We start from the raw sequence: 16,890 nt of genomic DNA on the forward strand, positions 1-16,890 counted from the left end.
TAAGAATTGAACTTCGTGAAAAAATACTCTATGAATGTTAAACGAATGTTTAATTCAATACTTGTAGAACATACAAGGGGAAAAAAGTGATTTTCAAATTTAAGGAGACGGCATGAGCATTTTACAGCTATTGTTTTCACATGTTCAATGTGTAAAATTTTAGTCCAGTGTAATGGTAAATCTTTTCTGGCATTCTTGAGACTTGGTTTCGTTGAGGAAATCATTATCCCCAATTAAAGACAAAGGTTGGGTTTTCTCATGATGTATTAAATATCTAATCAGACCTACCTCTTTATTCCAGTATCCCGTGGCCTGCACACTTGTGTCAGGTCCACCTTTCCAGCCTTAAGGCCCAATGACTGCTCTGTAGTAGTCTCTTCAAATGGCAGAGTCCTGTGTTTCTGCCATGGAGCCTCAGGACTTCCATAGGATCCAAGGGGGAAAGGCCGCCACGGCTCTGATGGCGGCCTTTATCTAGTTTCTAAGTTAGGCCCTCACATGAGACTTCTTTTGGCAAAATAGTAATGCCCGCTGCTGTGCATGAGCCATCTTCTCTGGACAGGCCAGTCATATCCTAACAAAACCTGAAGAGTCCTCAAAGAAAGCTTTACAGTTTCCTGTCTCTAAACAGGGCGCTACTGCGAGCGTTTATGTGCTTTTGTCTGAATTACAAAAAGGCACTACTTTTGTGCTGGTGGGTTTAAACAGCCCCCCACACACACACACTGTGTGCCGGAGCCCATGCTCCAGGAACCAAGCCAAGGCTGTATTTATGTCTGCTCATTCCCATAACTGCATGTCTTGGTGCACTGCACAAAATCCCCAGTGTCTTCGGCAGCCCTTACTTTCACTATTTTTCTTACCTGGATTCTCTTTTGAAGTCCTTATCCAATCTTAAAGTCGCAATTGAACTCTAAAAGCTAGCAAAATTGACTTTATTAGAGATTAATGAAAATTTTCCATTTGGATCCGGAAATGCAACTGCCTAAGTAAAATACTAAGACAATTTGGATCATTAGCAACAATACTGAAAAGGATTTAGAGGATTTTGTTGACTGTGGCCTTTACAAAGCACTATCATGATGTGGCTACCACGGGGCGTATGCTGTTTGAAGGTTGTGCTCACAGAGTTCAGATCAGAGCAGGAGTGAGGTGCGGTCTTCCCCGGGGCTTAGGTGTTGAAGGATTGATGGGCTAGAGCGGTGGTTTCAAACTGCGGTCTTCAGACCAGCAGCATCAGTATCACCTGGGGATTTGTTTAAGATGCACATTTGTAGGCTCCACCTAGGGCTTCCCAGATCAGAAGCTCTGGGAGAAGAACGCAGCAATCTGTGTTTTCATAGGCCTCCTGGTGATCCTGACGCATGGCCAATTTTAAGAGTCACTTGAGTGGGATATTCCTAGAGGTGTGCAGCCAGGGTAGAAAAGGGAATTCAAACCATACCATGTAAACGACAGTAGATTAAAGAAACTAAGGATGTTTAACCAAGAGAAGGGAAGACCCTGGATAGATATAGAGTTGTCTTTTATTGCAATAGTTGTGAAAAAAGGATTTAATTTCTTCCATGTCTCCTCAGAAGGTAGAAGACCAGTGAGAATTATTAAGAATGGAAATTTCATTCATCATGAGAAGAAGCTTCCTAAATTATTATTCTTGTATCTCAGAGGGGTAGAGAGTTCTCCAACACTGGAGGATTTAATCAGTGGCCAGATTGCTACATAGTGGGCATTTTATGAATGTGACTTAAAGAGCAAGGGCAGCTGAGAGGGAGGAATTTTTTTTCACCTAAATAGCTCTTCAAGCCCTATCTAGCAATTAGGTCCCTGCACTGATATTCTTTTAAATTTGGGGCGATAACTAATAAATTTTCCAGATGATTTTGGGACAGCCTGAGGAAATTGTATTTGTCTGTTTTTCTATACTGGAGTAAAAATTTGGAAGTGTTTCAGATTGTGGAAAAAATTTTTTAAAACGTCCGCAATGCCTCCTTCCAGAAATAACCATTTGATAGGTTTTTACAGCATAATTTTGATTGATGCATATTTTCCCACTTTTTTTGTATTTATAAATTTTTCAGTTACAGTTGACATGCAATATTATATTAGTTTCAGGTGTACAACATAGCGATTAGACATTTATTTATCTTATTAAGTGATCTCCCGATAAGTCTAGTACACATCTGACATCATTACAATAATATTGTAAGAATACAGTATTATTGACTATATTCCCTATGTTGTACTTTACATCCCCAGGACTATTTTTATAACTGGCAAGTTGTACTTCTGAATCCCTTCACTTTTTTCATAGAGACCATCATCCCCCCATCCACCTAAAAACCATCAATTGTTCACTATATTTTTGAATCTGTTTCTGTTTTGGTTTTTTGTTTGTTTTATAAATTCCACATATAAATGAAATCATATAGTATTTGTCTTTCTCAGTCTGACTTATTCACTTAGCATACCCTCTAGGTCCATTCATGTTGTTGAAAATGGTTAAGATCTCGTTCTTTTCTTGGGCTGAGTAATATTCCATTGCATATATGTACTACCTCTTCTTTATCCAGTCATCTACTGATGGGCACTGAGTTTGCTTCCATATCTTGGCTATTGTAAATAACACTTCAGTGAAGATAAGGATGCATATATCTTTTTGAACTAGTGTTTTGAATTTCTTTGGATAATACCGAGAAGTGGAATTACTGGGTCATAAGGAGTTCTATTTTTAATTTTTTGAGGAACCTCCATACTGTTTTCATAATGACTCCCAATTTGCAATCCCACCAACAGTGCATGAGAGTTCCTTTTTCTCCACATCCTCACCAACAATAGTCATTTGTCGATTTATTGATGATGGCTGTTCTGACATGTGTGACGTGGTATATCATTGTAGTTTTAATTGTCATTTCCCTTATGGTTAGTGATGTTGAGCATCTTTTCATATGTCTATTGGACATCTATACGTCTTCTTGGGAGAAATGTATATTTAATTCCTTGCTCATTTTTTAATCAGATTGTTTGGGGATTTTTGTGCTAAATTATATGAGTTCTTTATATATTTTGGTTATTAACCCCTTATCAGATTTATCACTGGCGAATATCTTCTTCCATTCAGTAGGTTCTCTATTCATTTCTTTGATGGTTTTCTTCACTGTGCAAAAACTTTTTAGTTTGATGTAGTTCCATTGGTTTATTCATTTATTTTTTTTGTTTATCCTGCTCGAGGAGACATATCCAAAAAATATTACTAAGAGTGGTGTCACAGAGTTTACTGCTTATGTTTTCTTCTAAGAGTTTTGTGACTTCAAGTCTTACATTTAAGGCTTTAATCCAGCTTAAGTTTATTCTTGTATATGTGGTCTAAGAAAATGGTCTAGTTTCAGTTTTCATATGTATCTGTCCAGTTTTCCCAACACATTTATTGAAGAAACTGTATTTACCCTTTTGTATATTTTTGCCTCCTTTGTTATAGATTAATTAACCATAAAGACATGGGCTTATCACTAGGTTCTTTATTTTGTTCCATTGTTCTGTGTGTCTGTTTTTTGCCAGTGCCGTGCTCTTTTGATTACTGTAGCCTTCTAGTATAGTTTGATATCAGGTAGCATGATACCTCCAATTTTGTTCTTCTTTTTCAAAATTGCTCTGGCTATACAGGGTCTTTTGTGGTTCCATATAAATTTTACAATTATTTGTTCTAGTTCTGTGAAGAATTCTGTTGGTATTTTGATAGTGATGGCATTGAATCTGTAGATTTCTTTGGTTAGTATGGACAAGTTGAATGATATTAATTCCTCCCATCCATAAATGCATGGTATATGCTTCCACTTATTTGTATCTTCAGTTTCTTTCCTCAGTCCCTTATAGTTTTCTGAGAACAGGTCTTTTTCCTCCTTGGTTAAATTCTTTCCTAGGTATTTTATTCTTTTTTTTTTTTTTGCATTTGTAAATTGGATTGTTTTCTTAATTTCTCTGATAGTTCATTGTTAGTATATAAAAACGCTACAGATTTCTGAATATTAATTGTATGCTGCCATGTTACTGAGTTCATTGATCAGTTTTAATAGTTTTTTGGTGGAGTTTTAGGGTTCTCTATATAGAGTATCATGTCATATGCCATTAATGACAGTTTTATTCTTCCTTTGCATGCCTTTTTTTCCCTTTTCTTGTATGACTCCTGTGGCTAGGACTACCAATACTATGTTGAATAAAACTGATGAAAGGAGACATTCTTGTCTTGTTCCTGATCTTAAGGAAAATTCTTTTAGCTTTTCACCCTTAAGTATGATATCTGCTATGGGTTTATCATATATAGCCTTTATTATGTTGAGGTATGTTCCCTCTATCCCCACTTTGCTGAGAGTTTTTGTCATGAAAGCATGTTGAAGTTTGTCAGTGCCTTTTCTGCATCTATTGATATGATCTTACAAATTTTATCCTTCATTATTTTAATGTACTGTATCACATGAATTGATTTGTGGATATTAAACGACCTTGCATTCTTGAAATAAATTATACATGATCATGGTGTATATTCTATTAATATATTGCTGAATTTGCTTTGCTAATACTTTGTTTAGGATTTTTCATCTATGTTCATCAGGGGCATTGCCTGTAATTTTTGTTTCATTTTGTTTTTTTAGTGTCTTTGTCTGATTTTGGTATCAGAGTAATAACTCTGGCCTTATAAAATGAGGCCATTTTTTTAGAGTAGTTTGAGAAGAATAGGTATTAATTTTTCATTGAATGTTTGGCGAAATTAATCTGTGAAGCCTTTAGGTCCAGGGACTTTGTTTGTTGGGAGAGTTTTTATTACAATTCAATTTTGTTAGTAGCTATCGGCCTGTTCAGATTTTCTGTTTCTTTCTGATTCAGCCTTGGAAAATTGTGGTGTCTAGGAATTCATCCATTTCTTCCAGGTTGTCCAATTTCTTGGCATACAATTGTTCACAGTATTTTCTTACAATCCTTTGTATCTCTGGTGTCGGTTGTCACGTCTACCCATTCATTTCTGATTGTGTTTATTTGGACTCTTTTTTTCTTGATCAGTCTGGCTAAGGTTTAATAAATTTCGTTACTCTTTTCAAAGAACCAGCTCTTGGTTTCATTGATCTCTTTTATTTATTTATTTATTTATTTATTTATTTATTTATTTATTTATTTATTTTATTTTTTTAGATTCTTTCATTTATTTCTACTCTGATCTTTATTATTTCCGTCCTTCTACTAACTTTGGGCTTTGTTTGATCTTTTTATCTAGTTCCTTGAGGTATAAGGTTAGATTGTTTGGGATTTTGTTTCTTGAGGTAGGCCTATATTGCTATGAATTTCTCTCCTAGAACTGCTTTGGGTGTGTCCCATCCATTTTGGGTTGTTGTGTTTTCATTTTCATTTGTCTCCAGATGTCTACTGATTTCTTCCTTGATCCCATGGTTAAGCCATTCATTGTTTAGTAGTATGTTATTCATCCTCCACATGTTTGTGTGTTTTTCATTATTCTTTTTGTATTTGATTTCTAATTTCATACCATTGTGATTGGAGAAGATGCTTGATAGGATTTCAATCTTTTTAAATTTATTGAGATTTGTATTATGGTCAATCAAATATGTGGTCTATTCTGGAAAAGGGTCTGTATGCACTTGAAAAGAATGTGTAGTCTGCTTCTTTGGGGTGAAATGTCCTAAAATTATCAATTAAGTCCTATGGTCTAATATGTCATTTAAGGCCACTCCTGTTGATTTTCTGTCTGGATGATCTATCAGTTGACATCAAGGGGGTGTTAAAGTCCCCTACTATTACTCTGTTACTATGGATCCCTCCCTTATGTCCATCAATGTTTGTTTTATATATTTAGGTACTCTGACGTTGCGTTACATCCTCCTGTTGATTGATCCCTTTTTCATTATGAAATGCCATACTTTGTCTCTTGTTACAACCATTGTTTTAAAGTCTATAGTCTGATATAAGTATTGCCACCCCATATGGTTTTTTGTTTCCATTTGCATGAAATATCTTTTTCCATTCCTTTACTTTCAGTCCGTGTGTGTCTTTCAATCTGAAGTAAATTCTTGTAGGCAGCATATGTAAGGGTCTTGTGTATTTTCCTTGGAGCATATAATCCATTTACATTAAATTTATTGATAGTTATATAGTTATTGCTATTTTTAAAATTGTTTTCTGATTGTTTTTGTAGTTCTTCTCTGTTCATTTCTTATTCTCTTGCTCTCTTCTCTTTTATGTTATGACTTTCTATATAGTGTATTTGGATTCCTTTCTCTTTATTTCTTGTGTATCTCTTGTAGATTTTTGGTCTGGTTACCACGTGCTTCAGATATGCAAAGCTATGGTTATAGCTGTTTGTTTTAAGTTGATGGTCGCTTAAGTTTGAACATAGTATAAAATCACTACCATTTTTACTCACCTCTCTCCATGTTTATGTTTTTTTATTTTTTACTGTTTTGTGCACGGGCATGTGTGTGTCGCTTAATTTGTTGTAATTACACATAATCTTCCTACTTTTTCCCTTTAACCTTTGTACTAGCTTTATAGTTGGTTGATCCACTGCTTTCACTGAGAATTTGTCAGTGAGAATTTTTTTCTTTCCTATATTTTCTTATTTATATTTTTGTATTTTTCCCTTTCCACTTATGAAGTCCTGTAACATTTCTTGTAATACTCTTTTAGTGGTGATGAACTCCTTTAGCCATTTCTTGTCTGGGAACCTCTTTATTGCTCCTTCAATCCTAAATGATAGTCTTGCTGGGTAAAGCAGTCTTGTTTGTTCATCTTTGCCATTCATCAGTTTGAATATTTCATGCCAATGTTTCTTTTGACAAATCAGCTGACAGTCTTATGGGAGCTCATTGTTCATAACTAACCGCTTTTTCTCTTGCTACTTTTAAGATCCTCTATTTGTCTTTAACGTATGGCATTTTAATTATGATGTATCTTGTTGTGAACCTCTTGTTTGGGACTCCTTGCTTTCTGGATTTGTATGTTTATTTCTCTCACTAGATCAAGGAAGTTTGGGTTATTATTTCTTCAAATAGGTTTTAAATCCCTTGCTCTCTTTCTTCTTCTGGTTATTTCTTCAAATAGGTTTTAAATCCCTTGTTCTCCTTCTGGTACCCGTATGATGCAAATGTTGTTATGCTTGATGTTGTCCCAGAGGTCCCTTAAACTATCCTCATTTTGTAAAGCTTTTTTTTCCTCTTGCTGTTCCAAATGGATGTTTGGTATGCCCTTGTTTTCGGCTATTCAGTCCTCTGCTTCATCTAATCTGTTGATTCCCTTAAATGTATTCTTAATTTCAATTTTTGTATTCTTCATTTCTGACTCGTTCTTTGTTTTCTGTCTCCAATTTTACGTTTCATATTTCTTTGTTGAAGTCCTCCCTCAGTTCATCTGTTTTTCACCCAAGCTCACTGAACAACCATATAACTAGTGTTTTGATGTCTCCATTTCATTTAGTCCTTTTCTGTAGTTTTCATCCTGTTCTTTCATTTGGGACATGTTTGTCTCCCTATTTTGGCTGACTCCCTTTGTTTTTTTCTATGTATTAGGTAAATCTGCTATGTCTCCATGTCTTCGCAGAGTGGTCTTATGTAGTTGATGTTCTGTGGGACCCAGTTGTGCAGTCTCCCTGGTAACCTGAGCTGGGTGCTTCCAGGAGTGTCCTTTCTGTGGGTTGTGTGTGCTTTACTGTTGCATTTGAGCCTTCATTGCTATTGGCATGTCATGGGGTGGGTTTGACCCTTACGCTGACTGACTGAGGACTGGCCGTGACTATAGAGGTCACTGTTGTGCAGGGGGCTGACCCCATGGAGCAGGAATCATTTTAGTGGAACTCTAGTGCCAGCTGAGTCTGCCCTTCAGGTGAATCGTTTGTGAATGACTGGTTGTGTGGTGCTCTGGTGTGGTCTGAAGCCCGCCACCAGGTGTGTTGGTTCTGGAGCCTCTTGGGAGGGGATCCAGTGAAGGTCAAGATTAGGTACTGCTTTTGCCAGGCTTGGTGCCATTTGGTAGGAGTTACAAAATGATCTGTGGTAGGTTGCCACTGGTACTGGGCTTGGAGGTGCTTGGAAGAGGCTATTCTATGAACCAAGGCTGGATGCTACTAGTCTCAGGCTTGGGCCCCTTTTGTGGGCACCACAATGTAAGTTTAGGCAAGTTGCCACTTGTGCCATGTTTGTGGCCACTTCATTAAGGCTACATTTCAAGCCAGGACTGGCTACTTCTTATACCAGGCTCTGGCTACCTGATGGAGTTACAATGCAAGTTGAGACAAGTCACTGCTTTTGCTGGGCTTGGAGTAGTTTAGCAAGAGGTACAGGGCACACCAAGGCTACACACTGCTTGTTTGGGGTTTGTGGACCTTTAGGAAATTCTGCAGCTCAAGCCAAGGCAGGCATCTTGTGTGGAGGAGGCACCATTCCAAAGTTTAGCCAGGTATGCAAGTTGGATGGGGAAAGGCCTCAGGGAATCACCAGGGTTGGGTGAACAGTGATAGCCAGGTTAATGGAGGATAGATTTAGCTCCCACCTGCACAAGGCCGGCTGGGAGAGCACTCAGTAAAGGAACAATGGTACCCGCCGGCACTACCGTCCCTGAAGAGAGCTGTCTTGAGCCCTGCCCATGCAGCCCTCACCCTGAAGCCAGTTAATGTAGTTCCTTCCACATGTCCTGGTGCTTTTCAAGCTGCTGCCTGTGCACTGGAGCTCGGAACTAGTGAGTCAGTGTTGGGGCTCTTGAAGATATGCAGCACCTAGTCCTCCTCTCACTGGCTTTCACAGCTAGATGTGATTGGGACTCCTCTTCCCAGCTGGAGCCTTGTATTGAGGAGCCCAGCATGGGGTTGGAACCCCTTGCACTTCAGGGGGGGACCTCTATAGCTGAGATATCCCTCCTGATTCTTAACCACCACACCTGATGCATGTGGGATCTGCCCATTTCACATCTCCCTGCTCCTACCAGTCTCAACATGGCTGCTTCTGTATATCCTCAGTTATAGGACTTCTGCTCAGCTAGTCTTCAGGAGGTTCTATAATTTAGTTGTAAATTTGATGTGGTCCTGGGAGGAGGCGAGCACAGTGTTTACCTAACTCTGCCATATTGACCAGAAGTCTTTCCCACTTCTTCTATAGTTAGCAAACCTTCTCCTTCCTGTCTTAGTTTTTATAATCTCTAAAATAAGTTTTAAGTATTCAATTTAGCATTACATACTGTAAAATTACGCTCAGTAATACTTTGCTTTTTAGAATAGATTAATCCCATCATGTTTATTTATTCATTTCTCATTTATTACTGTATAAATGGTACATTGGCTGTGGTATTTTCAATTTGTATGTTTTAATCCTAAGTGTGGATATAAAATTTTATTGTAATTAGTTTTTGAATAATTTATTTTTAAAAACATTATTGCTTTTCAAATTTGCCTTATCAGGAGACAGTTGGTAATTATTGTACTCTAGGTGGTAATTGCATTGTATATCTTTTCCCATTGAAGCATGAATGTTTCCAACTTTACAACTGGCTATAAAAGCCCAGTTTACCCAATACCTGACCAGTAGAAAACTTAGCATGAAGCAAGACAGGACATGGTAGTGATTCATAATTGAACTATAAATATTTTTGTTGTTCATAGTAATATTTTTAGTTAACCTAGTGATTTGTTAACTGAAATAGTTTAGTGGAACAATATCATACAACTGTATATTTTGTAGTTTATATATGATTCTGCAATGTATCTAGAATCTCATGTATAGCTTTAAATAAATTGATAATTAGAAATAGCATATATGACAAACCTATAAATTACCTCTAAGGAAATAAGAAAAAGTATATGTACTGTAAAAGATAATCTTTCCTCCAACCTGTTGTATCAGTGATGTTTTAGAATGCACAAAAACTGAAAGTACATTTTACTGAATATTTAAATGTAAATCCTTGGGAAATGTCTAAATTTATGCAGAAATCACCATATTTGGTTCCTTTGGTTACTCTTCCAAATCAAAACTTAACATTTGTTGCATAGTATTTATCTCCGCATTCCTTCTTAATGTTTCAGCAAAATTAAACAGGCTAAACCATTGACTCTTCAAATACAGACAGCTCAAAATCTAAGACTCATTTTAATGTTGAAATTAATGAAAACAAGTTAAATAGCCTTGCTTAGGTCAAAAATTCTCCAGCAAATCTGGGGATCATTATTGTATGTAAGTGAGTGAGGGGGGGATATGATTTCAATTCTTGCCTTACATTATCTTGTCAAAAATTAGTATAAATCAGCATGAATTTCCTTCTTAAATAATGAAACTTACATGTTTTTAATGATGAACTCTAATAGAAGTTACAACAATGAAATATAATCAGCTCTTTTTTAGTATTTACAATTTTAGCATTATGATAGCAATTCAAATTTTATGGATTTGTCAGTGAAATTCATATGTTTGATTTTGAATTTATGGAAAATCTGAATATGTATGGGTTCACTTTTCGTAGTTAAAAGTAAATATTTATGAAGTACCAGCTAAATGGCAGGCAGTGTTCTTAGTACGATGTTTGTGTTAGAAGATAAAATTCAAGCAGGATGAATAAGACAAGGTCTCTGCCCTCAAATGAACCTCCAGTAGTACCTTTGGAGATCTTGGCAGACATAAAAGTAAGTAATATGAAAGAGGAAAACAGAGGAGCCTGAGATGGAAGTAGTGGCTAAATAAATTATCAGTGAACCAAAGATTGCATAGGTAATATTCATCTACTCAAAACAGGAAGCAGTTCTATAGATTTAAAACCATGTATTACTAATTTTAAACCAGTTAAGTTTATGGTCCTAACAATTTAGTACATAGCATCGAGAAAATCTTTTTCTGCCTTTAGTTCCAGTTAATAAATATCATTAGAAGTAGTGAAATTAAATAATTTGTCTACAATTTATGTTTTCAGATTGCCCCCTCTCTGACTGCAAAGGTGCTAAAAAATAAAATCACATTTTACTCTGTGTTCAAACCTTAATAATAGCACAGTTTTTAACAATTGAATTTACTATTCAGTGAGCCAATTAACAACAGTGATTTTTAACATGATGCCCATGTAGTATCATTTTTTAAAAGCACCTATATACAGGAGATTTCAGATAACATGAATTCATTTAATCTTCACAAATCCAAAATGTAAGGCCATTTTATAGATTATGTCTGCCTACTACTCAGAGACATTAATTGATTTGAAATATTCTTAATAGACAAAATTCAACCACCTGCTTTTTTTTACTTTTACAACAGTTTGTATTCATTGTACAGGAAAAATTGGGATAGAAAATAAAAATTAGCAGCAGTTCTACCAACAATTTTATAATTAAAAAGGATCTAAAAAATATAAAACTACGTAGTAGTCTGTATTAGAAAGTAGTCTAGGAATAAATGAGAAGAGCATATTTGAGCAAGTGATAAATAGAAAATATTCAGGCAGATCAAAAAATGGTTAATGTCAGTCTTGAAATTAGTTTTCTAATTTTTTTCGAAAACTGTGATCTTTATAGAGAATTTCTAGAATTTGTTCTTCAGCTAACTGGCAGAGACAATCATTCTAATTTGAAAATTACCATTATTTTCAAGATCCCTTTTTTGATCCAGCAAGTGGTCAAGTTCCTTTGCCTCCTGCAAGGAGATTACCAGGTGAAAATGTCAAATCCAATAGAACATCACAAGACTATGATCAGCTTCCTTCATCTTCAGGTGAGTTGGCTAATAATAGTAATAATAATACCTTACGTTTGTATAGTGCTTTTTGGAGTACCTTTCTATTCATTATACCATTTAATGAGCACTGCCAGACTAAAAGTACTTTTATCACTTTGCAAATGCTTATAAAGCTTGTATTTTGAGAGTGCCTACAAAATTGCCTCATAGAAAAGAGACAATACAAGTCATACTATAATCATTAAATGAAATGCTGCTGCTCTGCTTCTTCAGCAGGCTTTCCCCGACCACCATATCTAAACTAGCTTCCCCACCACCTTACACAGTTATGTTCTTTCCCCTTCTTGGGCTTTAGTTTTCTGTACAGCCTGCACTGCTGCCTGAAATTTTGTTCACTTATTTGCTTGATTGTCTATCTCTTCTGCTAGAGTATTAATGCTTTGAAGATAAGACTGTTTGGTTCTCTGCTGTATCCCCATGTGTCTAGAAAAATGCCTAGGATGTGTTTTTTGGATGAGTAGAAGGAAGGAAGAGTTACTGATGTGTGTGTTATGCAGAACATACACATCTTTTGAGCAATAGGAACAGTATTTCATCTCATAATTGTAAACATCAGAAGTTTTTCCTATGCAGATATTTTTTACCATTTCAAGATTTTTGTTTTTTTTATTTTTAGGGTCAAACCTCAGTTCGCAGAAGAGTTGTTAATAGTGATACCCCTATGTCTTGTAACTTCTGAATCAAAATAATGAGCTGTTTTCAGAATTCTCAACACAGTAGTTCTTACATACTTGATGACATGCATGGGAGATGCTGAAATCCCTCTATAGTTTTATAAGTTTTAACACTTTCTCAGGAAAGCATAGAAAATTTTATTAGCCTTTTCAAATTTTGGTCCATGCCATCTTACCAATTTATTTCTAGTGATTCCAAGATTTCCATGGGTAGCCAATGAAATACTGTAGTTCAAGTCAAAAGGATAGAATTCCATATTGATAAAAAAATGTGAAAGTCAAGATGGAGAGACAATATCTGACAGTCTCTTTGTAAATGAAGGAAGCAAATCCCTTAAGAAAATAATGTTAAAATACAACTTTAAGAAGAGTACCATGACTGATTTAAAATAATATTCAGTACCAAAAACTCTGGATTAAAAGAAACATTTACTCAAGTTATGGGAAGAGTTGTGGCCAAAATGCTCTATTTTCACAGCTTCTTTGCAGTTCGCTCCATAATATGTGAATGCTGTAGAGCCCAGAGGAACATCATTCACATATGGTTTCAAGTGGTAGGAATTCCGATTTAGCATTACACTGGAAATTTTAAGGACAAACTTTGAGTCACAGACCTTGTTGAAATATTCCCAAATAGGCATTTACCAGAAGCCTGAACTGGCTTTTACTTGAGTGATAAAATAGTCCGGATTATTACTCTGAGACCTTTAACTAACTGTAACATCAAATATTTATTTCAACCTACTCCCTGAACTCTCTTTACAAACACAGTCAAACCACAGAAAATAAGATACATTTTCCAACAAGATATTTGCTCACATGCATGCAGCTCCCAGGGCTCCCACGCTGTCCACATGTTTATTTCACACCAACAGAGGGACTGGGTTTGCCTTCTGGATTAGGTCTTTCCATCAAAAACTTGACAGCAGATGCTATGTGCCTTTAGGATTCTAATAGCCCTGTTTTGCAGTAATGTGTTTTTATTAGGTTGGTGCAAAAGTAATTGCAGTTTAAAAGGTTAAAAAGTGCAAAAGCCACAATTAATTTTGCACCAACCTAATATTAAGGCGTTTTTAAGATGACCCTTGAGGACTCTGATAAAATTACTGAACATTATAAATTCAATTTCTCTTGGTTTTATTATGATCTAAATGACGGATAGTGACTTATTTATCAACTTTCTATGAAAAGACTTTCTAAATAATTTAAAAATATAATTTGATTTAAATATACTTTCCTTATCCTCTTATCTAAGAAGGATGTGTACATGTATATGTATCTACATATACAAAGACCCTTCCAAATGTTTAATCCTCTCCCCCTAAAAGTTGTTTAGATGTAATAATTGATGTTTAATGATATGAATATATCATAATGATAATCAGAAATAGGTGGATTTACATATATCTGTATATGGGGCATTTTTTTGCTGGTAATCTGCTTATTTCTTCATGTGAATATACTGTTTATATGGTGTTCATGTCTATTACTACCTATGTTTGAGTTTTTACACATTTTACAGTTAGGTTTTCTCTTTCTTGTTGTAAGATATAATGTACTACAGTTTGAATACTATTCTTTAAAAACCCAGGGAATCCAGCTTCTAGTCGAATAACAGTCATAATGATGATGTGTATGTGTGTGTACTCATGCTGGTGAAGTGCATCCTTAGTGCTTGAGATTTTTCATATGCATAGTGTTTAGAGGGCAGTTCAAGGTAACACTTGAAAATAATGCTAGATTTTCAGCTAGAATTTTAGCACATAACTTGTATTAACTGTGCTTGTAACTGATAAAAGATCTTATTGCCAAATACACCGACAAAATAAGGGAGGCCTCATTATAAAAGCAATTAATTCCAATGCTACTTTTTCTGTACTAGCTTAAAGGAAAAATAATTGAGTATTGAATGAACTTTATATTAATACCACATATTCTATAGTTATCTCCATTAAGATCTCAATTGGAAATCATAGATTCACTTCACACAAGGGTTGGAATTGGGTGCTGTATTACTGACATGATGTTTTAAGATATTGTGTTTCAACAAAGGAAATTCCCTGTTATAGTTTTCAAGTTCATTTACCTGAAATGTTTTTTCTTGCCACAGTATATGTGAGGATTTATGTATTTATTTGTAATTTAGTGAAAAGTATGTATTGAAACATGTCCTTCTAAAATTAGATAGTGTATCCATAGTGGCAACAATTCAAGTTTATAACATAAATGAATTCCAAATCAATTGATCCAACTTAGAATAACAAAATCATAATGATGATGTGTTTGAGATTTCTTTTGATCAGTTAAATTTGTGTTTTATTTTAATTCTCAGACATAGTTGAGAAAATCAGTATTCTAAGACTCTTGATGTCACTTGATCCCAAGTGTTATCACTGAAATACTAAATAAGTTTAGAGATTATGTAGAAAACAGTCGTTTTTAAAATTGGTTAAGCACATACTGTGGGCCAAATGCTATGCTAAGTATTTTAAATATATATATTATCTTCCTCTATATAAGCTTTACATAACAATTTATATAGTTATAAAGTGTAACTAGGAAGTGCAGATAAATCCAAAAAGGCCCACAACAAGATACATCATAATGAAAATGCCAAAGATTAAAGACAAAGACAGTATGTTAAAAGTAGCAAGAGAGGGGCCGGCCCGGTGGCTCAGGCGGTTAGAGCTCCGTGCTCCTAACTCCGAAGGCTGCCGGTTCGATTCCCACATGGGCCAGTGGGCTCTCAACCACAAGGTTGCCAGTTCAATTCCTCGAGTCCCGCAAGGGATGGTGGGCTCTGCCCCCTGCAACTAAGATTGAACACGGCACCTTGAGCTGAGCTGCCTCCCGGATGGCTCAGTTGGTTGGAGCCTGTCCTCTCAACCACAAGGTTGCCGGTTCGACTCCCGCAAGGGATGGTGGGCTGTGCCCCCTGCAACTAGCAACGGCAACTGGACCTGGACCTGAGCTGCGCCCTCCACAACTAAGACTGAAAGAACAACAACTTGAAGCTGAACAGAACCCCCCACAACTAAGATTGAAAGGACAACAATTTGACCATTGTTCCCCAATAAAGTCCTGTTCCCCTTCCCCAATAAACTCTTAAAAAAAAAAAAAAAAAAAAGTAGCAAGAGAAAAGCAATTAGTCTTATGGGACCTCCTTATATATAACTGTCAGCTGATTTTTCAGCAAAGTTTGCAGGACAGAAGGGAGTGACACAAAATATTCAAAGTATAAAACAGTAAAGGTCTATAACAAAGATTACTCTATCCAGCAAGGCTGTCATTTATTATAGAACCAAAGGAGAGAGAAATAATTTCCCAGACAAGTAAAAGCTAAAAGGGTTCATCACCATTAAACCATTATTACAAGAAATGTTAAAGGGACTTCTTTAAATAACTATCAGAAATAGGAATAAGAACATATAGGAAAGAAAAAAATTTCTCATTGACAAATTCTCACCTAGTGAAAGCAGTGGATTAACCAACTATAAAGCTAGTGCAAAAGTTAAATCACAAAAGTAGGAAGATCATGTCGAATTACAACAATAAATTAAGTGATACAAACACATACACAAAAAAGTAAAAAATAATAAAACAGACTGGAAAGGGTTTGTAAAAATGGTAGTGATTTTAGACTGTCTTCAAACTTAAGCAACCATCAACTTAAACTGCTAGAACCGTAGCTTCACATATGAAGCGCGTGCTAACCACCAACCAAAAATCTACAAGAGATACACAAGAAATACAGAGAAAGGAATCCAAACACACTATAGAAAGTCATCAACATAAAAAGAATAAGAAAGGAAGAGAAAAGAACTACAAAAACAATCAGAAAACAATAAAATAGCAATAACTGTCAATAAATTTAATGTAAATAGACTAAATGCTCCACTCTAAAGACACAGCGTGGCTGAATGGATAAAATAACAGGATCCGTACATAACAGTATGCTGCCTATAAGGGACCCACTTCAAATGAAAAACACACACACAGATTGAAAGGGATGGAAAAAGTTATTTCATGCGAATGGAAATGAAAAACAAACTGGGGTGGCAATACTTGTATCAGACAAAATAGACTTGAAAACAATGGCTATAGCAAGAGACAAAGTAGGGCATTCTTAGTGATAAGGGAATCAATCCAACAAGAGGATGTAACCCAACATAGGAATAGAATACCTAAATACATAAAGCAAATATTGATGGCCATGAGGGAGAGAGCCACAGTAAAAGAGTAATAGGGACTTTAACACCTCTTCGACATCAATGGACAGATCATGCAGACAAAAAATCAACAAGGAGAGAGTGGCGTTAAATGACACATTAGAACAGAGGACTTAACTGATAATTTTAGGACATTTTACCCCAAAGAAGCAGAATATGTATTTTCTTTCAAGTGCACACAGACCCTTTTCTAGGATAGACCATATGTTAGGTCACAAAATAAGT

The 16,890-nt window shown here is 35.7% G+C and overlaps 1 protein-coding gene across 9 annotated transcripts in view; it reads left to right on the forward strand.

Annotated features, from left to right (window-relative positions):
* CBLB (Cbl proto-oncogene B) overlaps window positions 1-16,890 on the forward strand; it is a 211,509-nt gene that overhangs the window by 182,132 nt on the left and 12,487 nt on the right. For all 9 annotated transcript variants that reach the window (XM_019742950.3, XM_019742954.3, XM_074332483.2 and 6 more), the window contains one exon: window positions 11,619-11,738. In XM_019742950.3, the coding sequence (XP_019598509.1) occupies window positions 11,619-11,738 (120 nt within the window). The remainder of the gene's footprint in view (window positions 1-11,618; window positions 11,739-16,890) is intronic.

Source organism: Rhinolophus sinicus, chromosome 17 (assembly GCF_057876585.1).
Source record: "Rhinolophus sinicus isolate RSI-liver-muscle chromosome 17, RSI-T2T, whole genome shotgun sequence".
NCBI lineage: Eukaryota > Metazoa > Chordata > Mammalia > Chiroptera > Rhinolophidae > Rhinolophus > Rhinolophus sinicus.